We start from the raw sequence: 15,140 nt of genomic DNA on the forward strand, positions 1-15,140 counted from the left end.
AAACGAGGACATTGGAAGTGGGAAGTCAAATTGTTCCCAAACAAAAAGAGAAAAGATTTCAGTACAGGTTTTCTTGTGATTGTGTGTGCTAGAATACTAACCTGTCTGCAACTGAAGCTAGTAGCTCCCCAAACCAGGGTGAAGTAACTTGGGATAAGTTAAAAGCACTATCTATGGTGAAGTTGAGGAAAGTAGCTGAGAAGTGTGGGATCACTGTACGTGGCCAACCAATTTTTCCTTGAATCTGAAGAAGCAGAAGCAGGCTTCGAAGTAGACCCCGACAGGGTACTGCCTGCAAAGCTACAACTGGAACAGAGGAAACTTGAATTAGAAGAGAAAGAGAGGCAGGAGAGTGCAAGAAAGAATGTGAAGATCGAGAACTCAGGTGGCTTGAATTAACTAGGGGGCGACAGAGTTAACCTTGTGAAAGCATAGCCAGTATGGAGGAGTGTAATTCAGGGCTGGGTACAGAATTGTGAAAACTCTCCCAACTGATCCAAAAATTCAATGAGGGAGACATGGAGGTGTTTTTTGTGTCTTTTGAAAAACTGGCAAGGCAGTTAAAGTGGCCAGCTGAGACTTGGACTCTGTTGTTACAGAGCACATTATTAGGAAATGCCCATGAGGTTTATTCCATGTTGCCAGATGAGAGTTCATCAGATTATGAATTGACAAAAAATGCTATCCTTGGGGTGCATGAGTTAGTAACAAGCCTATCGTTAAAAGTTCAGACCCCCCAAGAAGCAAGCTGATCAAACTTACCTGGGGTTTGAGAGAAATAAACAGCTGAGCTCGGCTATGAAAATCTCAGAAGTAATTTTGCTAAAGGAATTTAAAAACTCTTTCCCACTCTCCATAAAGACACATGTAGAAGAGCGTAGTGGTTATGTTATTGGACTAGTAATCAGAGGCCTGCATGAATTCTTCAGAGACATGAGTTCAAATCCTGTCATGGCAGCTGGTGGAATTTAAATTCAATTATTGAGTAAATGTGGAATAAACAGCTAGTCTCAGTAATGATGACCATGAAACTACTGGATTGTTGTAAATCCCATTTAGTTCATTAATGTCTTTTAGGGAACAAAATCTGCCGTCCTAACCCAGTCCGGCCTACATGTGACTCCAGACCCACAGCAATGTGGTAAACATTTAACTGCCCTCTGAAATGGCCTAGCAAGCCACTCAGTTGTATCAAATCGCTACAGAAAAGTCAAAAAAGAATTAAACTGGATGGACCACCCAGCGTCAAAATGACAAAGGCACACCCTGCCCAGTCAACCCTGCTAATTCCTCCTTACTAACATATGGTGACTTGCGCCAAAATTGGGAGAGCTGTTGCACAGACTAGTCAAACAATAGTCTGACGCAGTCATACTCACCGAATCATACATTACAGCCAATGTCTCAGACTCTTCCATCACCGTCCACGTGTCCTGTCCCACCAGAATGTTGTGTTATGGCAGAATCGACAACAACAACATACCATAGCAGAGAGTGTACAGCAAGGTTTTTGGATGCTGCCCACCACTGGATGTCTTGGTGGAAGAAGTAGAAAGAAGATGAGATGTCCTGTATCCTTAGGGCAACCAGACACATGCTCAGAAAGCAGTGGCAAGAGATAGCACTGCAGATCGATGCCAGGAATATAGCCTCAATGACTTGGATGCAGCAAAGGAAGAGGTTTAATAATCTCTCAGGCGTTGACCAGGCCAGCGAGTGCATCTTCAAATGTCATATGCTACCAACTGCACTACTAGCTGCATCCACTGCTCAATTCATTACACTCCCATTGCTTACCTACCAACAATTTCTATCAATCAGGATTCATACCTAACATTCATATTGTCATGACCGGGTGAGAAATGTGTCTAGGGGTCGTTTGCTGTCTTTACCTGGTTTTATTGTAACAGGGTTTAATTTTAAACACGCTGTGTTTTGAGCTACCTTTTTGTGAATCCTTGTTCACAGCTTTCCAATTATAAGGCAAAGAAACCAACACACCAGGTTTTCTCAGGTTTATAGGAAAAAAGTGAAATTAATTAAAACTTAGACTTAAACTCCAATACGGTTGGCGCCTATGGATATACGATGCGCCCATGCTTGCATGCACACACGATACACCCACGCCGATAGGGACAGAAAACAGAAGAGGAAAGTATAGTAGAGAGGGGTTGAGGCAATATCAGAAGAGTTTCTTGTTTACTCTGCTTTGAGCTCACTGTAGTCCTTTTGTAAGTAGTCTTGCTTTTTGTCAGGGCCCGGTGTTCTTAAACCTTGTTCACGTGGCAGACTTTTCTTTCTTTGAGGTTGTTGAGGTTCACGTGTTTTCACAAGATTTAGTTCCCTGGGAAATGAGCAGGCAGGAGAGAGGTCTTCTGAACCCAGGAGCTTTCTGAGTTCAAATCCCTTGTTGGAAGTTCAGATCTCAACAGCCAGCTAGTCATGTGACTAAAACTGATCTAACCACTTCTGCGTTTGTGGATTCTGCTATCTTAGCAGTCAACCTGGAATGCTAGCTCCCCCCCACCTTCAACGTCTGGTAATCAAAAGTCAATTGTTGGTTGAATGGGTCAGGGCATGGTCCTTTGTCCCTTGTTCCAACTTTGCTAGTTACTATGCAAATGTCTTTCCAGTCAGGGACTTGCAGTTTTAAGTTTTAATGTTCATGTGGCAAAATCATGTGTGCCTCAGTCTTGGCAGGTGGGGGGCTTGCCTGACAATATGCTTTACCTCATCCTCATACACTTGGCAGTGTTGCGAGCCTTGTACCCACATCTCAAATCTTGTACACATTGGCAACTATTAATCTGTGGCAATTGTGGATGAGCCCTTTGATGTCCCCGACTACAGAAGAAGGCTGATGGGTATACACAGTCAAAGGCCTGCTGCACTTGGGAGTTTGCTGGAAAGCCTGCATTCGATGTCAAAGAACATGGAGGAGTCCAATACCAACTTAGCACAGGGCTTTGTGCAGAATTTGGATCCTATCCTTTTCAACATGGAATTTTTTTTTTATTCATTCATGGGATGTGGGCGTCACTGGCCAGACCAGCATTTATTGCCCATCCCTAATTGCCCTTGAGAAGGTGGTGGTGAGCTGCCTACTTGAACCACTGCAGTCCATGTGAGGTAGGTACACCACAGTGCTGTTAGGAAGGGAGTTCCAGGATTTTGACCCAGCAACAGTGAAGGAACGGCGATATAGTTCCAGGTCAGGATGTTGTGTGACTTGGACGGGAACTTGCAGGTGGTGGTGTTCCCATGCATCTGCTGCTGTTCTCTTTCTAGTTGGTAGAGTTCGCAGGTTTGGAAGGTGCTGTCTAAGGAGCCTTGGTGCATTGCTGCAGTGCATCTTGTAGATGGTACACAGTACTACCACTGTGCATCGGTGGTGGAGGTAATGAATTGTTTGTGGATGGTGTGCCAATCAAGTGGACTTCTTTGTTCTGGATGGTGTCGAGCTTCTTGAGTGTTGTTGGAGCTGCACACATCCAGGCAAGTGGAGAGTATTCCATCACACTCCTGACTTGTGCCTTGTAGATGGTGGACAGGCTTTGGGGAGTCAGGAGGTGAGTTACTCGCCTCAGGATTCCTAGCCTCTGACCTGCTCCTGTAGCCACGGTATTTATATGGCTACTCCAGTTCAGTTTCTGGTCAATGGTAGCCCCTAGGATGTTGATAGTGGGGGATTCAGTGATGGTAATGCCGTTGAATGTCAAGAGGAGATGGTTAGATTCTCTCTTGTTGGAGATGGTCATTGCCTGGCACTTGTTTGGCGCGAATGTTACTTGCCACTTATCAGCCCAAGCCTGGATATTGTCCGGGAATAGGTGACCACCTCCAACAACATAACTGTGGACCTCGTCATAATGCAGCGTCTGATGGCAAGGTCAGCATTTATTGCCCTAATTACCCTTGAGAAGGTGGTGATGAGCCACCGCCTTTAAACCGCTGCACTTTGTGGTGTAGGTACGCCCACAGTGTTGTTAAGGAGGGAATTCCAGGATTTGGCCCAGCGACAGTGAAGGAACAGTGATATAGTTCCAAGTCAATGGTGTGTGATTTGGAGGGGAACCTGTAGGTGGTGGTGTTAGCCTGTGTTTTCTGTGCTTGTTCTTCTATGTGATAGAGGTCGTGGGTTTGGAAAGAGCTGCTGTGTGCTGGTGTGGAGGGAGTGAATGTTGAAGATGGTAGACGGGTGCCGTTCAAGTGGGCTGCTTTGTCCTGGATGGAGTCGACTTCTTGAGTGTTGTTGGAGCTGCATCCATCCAGGCAAATGGAGAGTATTCTATCACATTCCTGACTTGTGCCTTGGAGACGGAAAATTCTCAGCCTCTGACCTGCTCTTGTAGGTACAGTATTTGTGTGGCTGGTCCTGTTCAGTTTCTGGTCAATGGTAACCCCCAGGATGTTGATAGTGGGAGATTCAGTGATGGTAATGCCATTGAATGTCAAGGGGTGATGGTTAGATACATTTCCTTTGGACTTGGTTATTGCCCAGCACTTGTGTGGAGCGACTATTAAAGGCCTGCTACCTGACCTGGACCCAACGACATGTATCGGGTTCGGGTCAGGTTGGGTTGCTCTTCCGGGTCTGGCTTTCGGGCTTGGGTCGGGCTGAGTCCAGATCGGACATGCACAGTAAGTATTGCATTTTGCTCTGCTGGTAAGTATCAAAAGTTGAAAAGCCTACCTGAACTGGGAGTCTGAGACGTCAAGGAGGGAAACTGAGTCTGCGCGGTGAGCAAGTGAGCGTCTCTATGACGGCATCACGCTCATGCTGCAGCTTCCTGCAGATTGGGAGTTGGAAGATGAAGTGAACATTCCCATGGTCGGGTCAGGCTCGGGTGCGGGAAAAAATGGAGGGACTCTGGCCAGGTCGGGCTCGGGTCCAATGTGGTTCTGTCGGGTTCAGGCCTTTAGCGACTATTACTTGCCTGTTGTCCGTGTCTTGTTGCATGTAGGCAGGGACTGCTTCAGTATCTGAGCGGTTGTGAATGGTACTGAACACTGTGTAATCATCAGCAAGCATCCGAAACTCTGACCTTATGCTGGAGGGAAGGGCATTGATGAAGCAGCTGAAGATGGTTGGGCCTAGGACATTACCCTGAGGAACATCTGCAGTGATGTCCTGGGGCTGAGATGATTGACCACCATTAACCAGAACAATCTTCTTTTGTGCTTGGTATGACTCTAACCAATGGAGAGCTTTCCTTCGATACCTATTGACTTCAATTTTGCTAGGACTGCTTGATGCCACACTCTGGCAAATACTGCCTTGATGTCTAGGGCAATCACTCTCACCTCACCTCTGGAATTCAGCTCTTTTGACCCTGTTCGGACCAAGGCTGGAATGAGGTCTGGAGCCGAGTGACCTCGATGGAGCCCAAACTGAGCATCAGTGAGCAGGTTGTTGCTGAGTAAGTGCCACTTGATAGCATTGTTAACAACACCTTTCATCACTTTGCTGTTGATTTAGAGTAGACTGAGGGGACAGTAATCACAGAATAATAGAATTGTTACAGCACAGAAGGAGGCCATTCGGTCAATTGTGTCTGCACTGGCTCTCCAAAAGAGCAGTTCACCTAATTCCATAGCCTCGTCTTCTCCCTGCAACCTTGCACATTCTTCCTTTTCATATAACAGTCTAATTCCTTTTTGAATACTGGTATGACCAAGATGGGAGGAGTGCACTGTCCTTTCTAGTCCCACTTCTCCACTGGTCACAACATATATTTAAAAAATGTTTATCCAGTTACTGATTCGGTCAATCATATACTCTACTCTTTATCCCAGAATAAAATACACCAACCAGGTTTCTTTAACAAACAACAAAATTATCAATTTATTATCAAACTATGCTTGTCCAGTAATGAAGCAAAGCATTAACACACAGATTGAAATGTAAAAGTTCCCTTTTTAAATTCCCCACGCGCACACTGAAATAAAATGCAGAAATTCTCTCTGCAGAGGTGTGTTACAAAAAAAAATACATGAATAAAGAATACTTTGGGCAAATACTGGCTAATTCTTGAAGGAAAAAAAAAGATATGAAAGGAAGTCAGTTATCCCTTTTGGTCTGGTGTCCAGGTATAGAGACGAGTCACTGGGATTGTTTCTAGAGCAGTTCTTTTCAGGCAGCTATGACAGTTAATCTGACAGGTTTTTCCAGCTTCTCAGGAGAGATACGGCACCAGGGATTTTAGCTCTCTCATACTGGATCTTTGCAGGGTTTCTTGAAAGAGGTGAGCTGGGTGGTTTTTCCTTGGCAAGTTGATCTCCAACTGTCTTCAAAACTGTTCACACCCCAACTGAATTGAAAACAATATCTTCCCCAAACAGAAAGTCAACCCCCTGACCTCCAGAAATCTTGACATGTGGCTTCGCTGTAAACATCTTCCCCAGGTCACTAAGGTTTCTGTTTATTGAGCTTAAAGCACATGATTTCCAGCACAGGTTGTTTTCAAATAACATCTTAAGTGTCCTTTCAATGAATTTGGTTTAAAAAAACACATCCATGGAATCTTTACAGTTTTAACACAGGTCCTCAAAAAAAAAAATATATATAAATTGGAAGCACTTTCATAACACTGCTTCAACTGAACCTGCCTTCTCCACACTCTCAGGCTGTGCGTTCAGACTTTAACCACTCTGCGTGAAAAAGCTTTTCCTCATGTCATTTTTGCTTTTCTTATCCATTACTTTAAATCTCTGCCCTCTTGTTCTCGATCCTTTCATGAGTGGGAACAGTTTCTCCCTATTTACTCTGTGCAGACCCCTTATGATTTTGAATATCTCTATCAAATCACCTCTCAGCCTTCTGTTCAAGGAAAACAATCGTAACTTCAACTATCCTCATAACTGAAGTTCCTCATCCCTGGAACCATTCTTGTGAATCTTTTCTGTACTCTCTCCAAGGCCCTCACATCTTTCCTAAAATGCGCTGCCCAGAACTGGATGCAGTACTCCAGCTGAGGCTGAACTAGTGTCTTATATAAGTTCAACATAACTTTCTTGCTCTTGTGCTCTATGCCCCTATTGATAAAGCCAAAGGAAACTGTATGCTTTATTAATTGCTTTCTCAATCTGTCCTGCCACCTTCAATGACTTATCCACATATACACCCATGTCCCTCTGCTCCATCCAATTTAGAATTGTACCCTTTATTGTCTCTCCATGTTCTTCCTACAAAATGTATCACTTCACATTTCTCTGCATTGAACTTCATCTGCCAACTATCCGCCCATTCCAGCAACTTGTCTATGTCCTTTTGCAATTCTATACTATCTTCCTCACAGTTCACAATGCTTCCAAGTTTCATATCTTCTGCAAACCTCGAAATTGTGCCATGTACACCAAGGTCTAGGTCATAAATATATTCAGGAAAAGCAACGGTCCAAACACTCACTCCTGAGGAACTCCACTACAAATCTTCGTCCAGCTTGAAAAACCATTAACCACTACTCTTTGCTTTCTGTCACTCAGCCAATTCTGTATCCATGTTGCTACCATCCCTTTTATTCCATGAGCTATAACTTTGCTCACAAAGCTCTTGTGTGGCACTGTATCAAATGCCTTTTGACAGTCCATATACACCACATCAACTGCATTGCCCTCATCAGTCCTCTCTCTCACCACCTCAAAAAACTCCAGCAAGTTAGCCAAACATGATTTTCCCTTAGGAAATCCATGCTGGCTTTCCTTAATTAACTCACATTTGTCCAAATGACTATTAATTTTGTCCCGAATTATTCTTTCGAGAAGTTTCTCCACCACCGAAGTTAAACTGACAGACATGTAGTTTCTGGGCTTGTCTTTACACCCTTTTTTGAACAAGAGTGTAATGTTTTCCATTCTCTAGTCTTGCACCAACCCGAGTCTAAGGAAGACTGAAAAATTACGGCCAGTGCTACCGCGATTTCTACTGTCACTTCCCTCAGTATCCTTGGATGCATCTCATCCGGTCCTGGTGCTTTACAAACTTTAAGTACAGACTGTGTTACGAACAGGTAGTTAATTTTAAAACCAAGTGTCTCTAGATTTTCTGTAAGCAGATTGTGATTTAATTTTTCCCTTTTTTAAAAAAAAAACCCTGATGTCTTCTTTCTCCACTCCCTCAGTTTGTGAACCCTGACTTTTAAGGGACTGCAACAACACTGTTAATAAAGTTTTTAAAAAAAAGAAATAGGGATATTTAACATACATTCTTAAACTCGAGAGGGAGTTAACTTCGCAACGCACGCTCACAGACATACAAGGAAAGGTAAAGGCATCAAAAGGGCAAGGACATTTACCGAGTAGAAAATAGCTTAATTACAAATTGACGGGGGTCTCAGTTGAAACCAGAGTCCATTTTTTTAAACTAACAAAGTCCAAAGCTGGAATTTACTAACTGGAAATGCCGAGTGACGTAGGAGTTGTAGGAAATCTCTTAAACTTTCTTTTTATGCACTTTCAGAGATAAGCTGAGGCAGCTTAGTTTCTGATTTCACCTTTTTCAGCGAAGAGAGAAAGTGGCAGCATGTTTTCTTGCTGTTTTTCAGACTGTGATTTGCTTTCTTCTTGCAGGCAGGCTCCAGAGATAACCAGGTGTACAGCTTCCAGGCAGCTGCTTTGCTATACGAGCTGTTCCCTCCAACTGAAACTGTTGCAAAACCAGACAGACTAAAAAGGGTGGCTTCTATGTCATGTGACTGGACCCCTTCAAGTAGCTGTCCCACCTCCTGTTTGTGACGTGATCTCCCCCCTCCATTTTAAATAAGTTGAACACAAAAGTAAATCAACATAACATGCTGTGTATAATGGCAGCTGATAATAACACATTAGCCCTGTAATTTGGCCGGGTTTTTGTGGCCAGGACACACCTGGGCAATTTTCCACATTGTCGTGTCGATGCCAGTGTTGTAGCTGTACTGGAACAGCTTGATTAAAGACGCAGTTAGTTCTGGAGCACAAGTCTTCAGTACTACAGCTGGGATGTTGTGAGAAGCCAAAGCCTTTGCTGTATCCATTGCTTTTAGTCGTTTCTTTATCAGGTGATGAAAATCGAATGTTTGAAGACAGTCACTTATGATGCAGGGGACCTCCGGAATAGGTCGAAATTGATAACCCACTCGGCGCTTCTGGGTGAAGGTGGTTGCATATGCTTAAGTCTTGTCTTTTGCACTGACTTGCTGGGCTGTCCCATCATTTCAGATGGGGATGTTTTTGGAGCATCCTCTTCCAGTTAGTTGTTCAGTTGAGTGCTGCTGAATCTGTTGTGATGCAATCTCAGCTTGCTGCTGTGGAAGCTCAGCTGCTGCCATCATGGCTCTAGATTCAACTGTTCAAAGGGGCTTTGAGGACATCACAGCACTCGAACAATCCAGTAGAGTATTAGGATTGATAACAATAATGAGGTAATAATGAGGTGCTGCCCCAAGAGAATGAAAATGGCTCCAGGTACTATGAACCTTCTGTGCTCACTCAGGGGGATGGCATTTGTATTCACACTCCTGCCACTTCGTGTGTGCCCTTGCTTTTACCTGTCAGCTAGTCAGCCCAGATTGCTACAGCCTAGGCTGAAATGGAGCAGTCTGCAGCCATGCCTTCTAGGCTCAGAGCTACCCACAGTCACCCACCAAGGCCACCTGCAGTTTTCTGTACTGAAAATCAGCAGCTTTCCACTAGCCATGCTGTATCCATGGGAAAACACCTTGTAGGAGCACTAGGAGAAGCAAAGATGCACGAACAAGGCAATAAGTCAGTATGCAAGGGTGATCAGTTTTATTTTTGTATGCACTATAGCGTGATATAATGTATAAATTTGGATTGGAATGTGTGTTTTGTGATTTTTGCTTTTGCATTGTGGGAAAGAGGGTGATGATATGGTCTTTGACAGAGAAAAGATGGTGATTGTGGGACTGTTGGGTGAATGGGGAATTGGGGTTGATGTTACTGGTATTGTTCATGGATTAATTGTTCATGTACAGTCTGGTCAGAAAGGGGCTATCTTGGTTGCAGCCTTCCTTCTCTCCCTGCACCTCCTCTTCCTCATGCTCCTGTCCCTCCGGCTTCTTGCCTGATGGCAAGGGCTGTTTGCTGATAATGGCTAGGTTGTGTAGCACACAGCATACCGCAACAAATTTTGAGACCAATTCAACTGACTACTGCAGGGCTGCTCCAGAGTGGTCCAAGCAGCAGAAACATTGCTTAAGGATGCTGATGGTCAGCTGTATAAGATTAATTGTGACAGCATAGCTCTCATTGTGTGCCTGCTGTGCATGCGTTCCAGAACAGAATCAAGAGCCAAGTTATGAGTGCTTGCATTGATCTCCAGTTGGAGCTGTGGCTATAGCAGTTGGCATATTTCAGTCACAACATCTTTAGCGAAGCATGGACGCCTCAAGCATTGGTTGTCGCTGAAGTTCAGGTATGAGAATTTATCCATAAGTACCCTCTGCCCTTCTTCCCCTTCCCCTTCTCCTCCTCCTCCTTCTCCCGCTTCTAGCAGCTTGTCCTGCTCTGCATGGCTTCTGCACAGTCTCTCAGTCATACTCAATGCCAAGGTGAAGTATTACTGGGCCGCCCATGTCTGGAAGCAACTGGTTTATGTGCAAGCCTTTACGTCACCAAAAAAATACTTCTTCACCAGCCTTTCCACTCCCAGTAACCAATTGAAACTTTTAACTATTATGGAAAAGCACCTAAAACAGGTTGAATTGCAGTAATAGCCAGTGGAAATAACCAAGCAACTAACCTCTGAGTAATTCATGATCCCTTTAAATAGCACTGATATGGGGGTTCTTCATGCTTTTTAACATTGTGTTCAGCTATGGGAGGTCAAGAGAGGGCTTAGGGTGGAGCAAAGAGCTCTAAACTGGCAGTGCTGGTGTATCATGGTCTGATGGGTGTTAAGCAGGCGTGCATAGAAACCCCTTTGAAAGTGAGCACTCAAAGAATGGCCTTCACAGAACCCAGTTTTGCCCCTTGTCTATTCCTTGTTATTGTTATTGTAAAGTTTTTGTTAATTATGTTGTTCAGTATAGTTTTGCAATTTTCAAATGGTTTGAATGACAAATTAAAAAAAAAAAAATTATCTTTCAGAAAATCAGCTGCAATTTGTACTTTGTGGAAGATTTTAATAAAGGCATTTCGAACATACTTGTTCCTCTCTATACCAGTGTGGGGTTGATTCCATGTATAGAGATATTTAACAGAACTTCCATAATTACAATCAAGTTTGAAAGAGTCTTGGTAAGATCCTATTTTATATACAAATGTACATTTATAACCTTCATCTAGATGGAACAGTCTTATTAAGAGTTTAGTCTTAAAGAAATAGCCATACTATTCAAATCAAAACAAATGCAAACATTTACTGGTTTCAGTGTTATTTTATTTTTCATTGCATTCCTTGTGTCTTAAGATGTGTTGCTATTTTCTCCAAATCCACATACAGTCCCCCCTCCATATAGGTAGTGCATTCATGCTAATGTGATAGACTGAGCGTCCACTGTGTATAGCTAGCATATCAGCCTCCCTAGTTTTCTTGTGCCTTTCAGAGTTCTCAAACCTCACTAACATTGTGATCAGTTGTTGCAGCAATTTTTTCTCCTTCTTTGACCCACCCCGCCACCAGCCTCCCACTAAACTTCAAATTCCATTTTTACCTGATAGGTTCTGCCCGGAATATTTCGTGTATTTCCACCCCCACCCCTCAGCAACACCCAAACAAATTTAAGAAACAGAAGGCTCACTGAATTGGGGAATGGAATGGCTGGGGGTTGGAGGCATGGAGGCCTATTGTGACTCAGCATTTAATGAAAAAATAATTTATTCTGGAAGGGTTACAGATATTGAAATAAAGTTAAAACAAAGTTGGTAGTAATAGCTTTAGAATGCAACCCAATTTGATGCAGCCCCTCATTAAGGAGCAATACTCACTTTGTTTTTTGTGGATTCTAGGAGCAGAATAATTATGATGATGTAGAACAGTATAAATAATTATAATTTAAAATGCTTGACTGGCTCAGCTGGTCAGGCAGTCTGTATTGAGAGAGCAAGCTAATCAGTGTTTCAAATGTGTGAACTCATCATCTGAACTGTAAGAGAGACAGATAAACAGCATTTAAAAACAAATAGGAAGAGGATGGAGAAAAATGTTGAAAGGATGAATGTCTGCGACACTATGCGTAACACCTCCCACTGTGCTGCTGTAAGAGACCACATGAGAGAGAGACTTAAAGGAGAAGAGAAGCAGCATGGCTTCAGTGGAGTTAGACATACTTTATTTTTTATTTAGAGATACAGCACTGAAACAGGCCCTTCAGCCCACCGAGTCTGTGCCGACCAACAACCACCCATTTATACTAATCCTACATTAATCCCATATTCTCTACCACATCCCCACAATTCTCTTACCACCTACCTGCACTAGGGCCAATGTACCTATCAATCTGCAAGTCTTTGGAGGTGGGAGGAAACAGGAGCACCCGGCGGAAACCCATACAGACACAGGGAGAACTTGCAAACTCCGCAGAGGCAGTACCCAGAATCGAACCCAGGTCCCTGGAGCTCTGAGGCTGCAGTGCTAACCACTGCGCCACTGTGCCGCCCACAGTAAAGCTGTTGTCATGACAACCCTACAAGACAAATGGGAAATATTAATTTCATTGGTTGGAACCTTGCCTTAGGCTTTTGCTAGAAATTCTTACAAATAACTTCTTTTAAAAAGAGTAACCTGGCAGCCAAGATGGCCCCTGAAATTTACATTTGAAACACCAAAGGATTATATGGGAAACAACTTGACTGATTCAACCTAGCCAGAACAATGGGGTGCTCTCTGATTAAATTACCTGAAATGGCTTTATCAACACAGTTGTCAGGATCCATTGACACCCATTGACTTTGAAAGAGCTAACACCTCACCGTGTGTGGCTGGACAGCTTGAGAGGTAAAGCCTTGAATATCAGAGAAGCTACCAGAAGGACCTCATTAAAAACACAAAGAGGTTGAGGAATATCATGTGACTGCTCGTGCAGCTCTGGAGAGACTAAGCTTTGTCACTCAGAAAGCAGAGAACAGTAACTGAGAAGTCATCCAGAGTCTCTGTCTCTCTGTCTCTCTGTCTCTCTGTCTCTCTGTCTCTCTGTCTCTCTGTCTCTCTGTGTCTCTGTCTCTCTGTGTCTCTGTGTCTCTGTCTCTCTGTGTCTCTGTGTCTCTGTCTCTGTGTGTGTGTGTGTGTGTGTGTGTGTCTCTCTCTCTGTGTATCTCTCTCTCTCCAGTAAAGATCCAGAGAAGCCCCAGCTGCAGCTGGTAAAGCCTGCAGCCTACAGACCACAACCACCAACAACTAGAGGACAAGGATCAAACCCCCTCTTCTGTCTTCCAGAACCTGATCAAGCCCGCATCCGTGCACGTGGCCCAGCGAGGTCTTCAGGCCTACACTTTCAACTGAGGACTCTGGGACTGACATTTGGTATTTAAATTCATTTTATTCCGGACTCTACTCCTACCACCCAATTCTGTTTTCCCCTCTGTTATCTATTTGTGTGTCTGTGTGTGACTCTTGTGTGAATGAGCGTGAATGCATAGCATATTTTTAGTAATTTTAACCGGTTTAGAGCGTTAAGAATAATAAACATATCTTCCTTGTTAAAATTCAAGCAAACCTTTCTGATTGGTTCTTTGGCAATTTTATTAGAGGAACAGGAGCAAGCACTCTGAGGTGGTAAGTTCAATCACTGTATTAAAAAAGGATAAACCCTGTTGTGGTCAAACCAGATAAGGAGCGACAGGACAGCCCGAGACCCCCTCCTCACGTGGCCGTAACACTGTGTATAGTTCTTTAATATGTAATAAATTAGTTATTTGAGGATTGCTTGAAAATAAAGACATTTTGTCGAAGCCTTTCTTCTAGCACTCATTAGGAAATTCCACAAGAATACCAATGTAAGGGGAAGCAACAGTTTTATACTGTATAAGAAGAGAGTGCTGATTGGTTGGCAAGTGGACTCTGATTGGTAGAGGTATTGCCATGAAGAATGCCACCAGCTTATGGTGACTGACAGTTAACTGCCAAGCTTTGTTTGAAATTTAAACCAGGCACCTTGACTCTGGTCAAGGCATTGCCATGAGGAATGAAACAGCAAATGGCTGTCACTTACATTGTTTAGCTGAAACAGGTGGAATGTGTGTAATGTTCTTTCTGTCTGCAAAGAACAGGGCCCTGTGTATTAATATATGTAGCTTCTAGTACGTGCAAATTTGCCACACTGTGAGCCCGACTGACCATCTTAAATTGGTTGTCAGTGTAATTCCTCACACACTGAGGATTATTTAGTAAATGTTGTCCAATCGCAGAATCACATCTAATGTTGGACACAGTGTTTTGAGTTTTGCATTCCGCATTTGGCATGGGTAAAAGATTGGCTAGCTAACAGGAAACAGAGTAGGCACAAATGGGTCATTTTCTGGTTAGCAATATGTAACAAAGGGTGTGTCACAGGGATCAATGCTGGGCATCAACTTTTTACAATTTATATATATGTCTTGGATGAAGGGACCAAAGGTACGGTTGCTAAATTTGCTGATGACACAAAGATAGGTAGGAAAGTAACTTGTGAAGAGGACATAAGGAGGCTACAAAAGGATATAGATAGGTTAAGTGAGTGGGCAAAGATCTGGCAGATGGGAGTATAATGTGGGAAAATGTAAAATTGTCCATTTTGGCAGGAAGAATAAAAAAGAAGCATATTATCTAAATGGTGAGAGATTGCAGAGCTCTGAGATGCAGAGGGATCTGGGTGTACTAGTACATGAATCACAAAAGGTTAATATGCAGGTACAGCAAGTAATTAGGAAAGCTAATAGAATGTTGTCATTTATTGCAAGGGGAATCAAATACAAATTAGGGAGGTTATGCTTCAGTTATACAGAGCATTGGTGAGACCACATCTGGAGTAATGTGTACAGTATTGGTCTCCTTATTTAAGGAAGGATGTAAATGTGTCGGAAGCAGTTCAGAGAAGGTTTACTAGACTCGTACCCCTGGAATGGACGTGTGGTCTTATGAGGGAAGATTGGACAGTCTAGGCTTGTATCCTCTGGAGTTTAGAAGAGTAAGAGGCGATTTGATTGAAACATAAGATTCTGAGGGG

General features: G+C 43.3%; 1 protein-coding gene across 1 annotated transcript in view; it reads left to right on the forward strand.

Moving 5' to 3' along the window:
* Positions 1-13,438, forward strand: part of LOC137373315 (uncharacterized) — a 37,539-nt gene extending 24,101 nt beyond the window's left edge. The window contains exons 5-6 of the mRNA XM_068038139.1: positions 11,086-11,235; positions 13,373-13,438. Of these exons, the coding sequence (XP_067894240.1) occupies positions 11,086-11,235; positions 13,373-13,438 (216 nt within the window). The remainder of the gene's footprint in view (positions 1-11,085; positions 11,236-13,372) is intronic.
* Positions 13,439-15,140: the final 1,702 nt, after the last annotated feature.

This window comes from Heterodontus francisci, chromosome 9 (genome assembly GCF_036365525.1).
Source record: "Heterodontus francisci isolate sHetFra1 chromosome 9, sHetFra1.hap1, whole genome shotgun sequence".
Lineage (NCBI taxonomy): Eukaryota > Metazoa > Chordata > Chondrichthyes > Heterodontiformes > Heterodontidae > Heterodontus > Heterodontus francisci.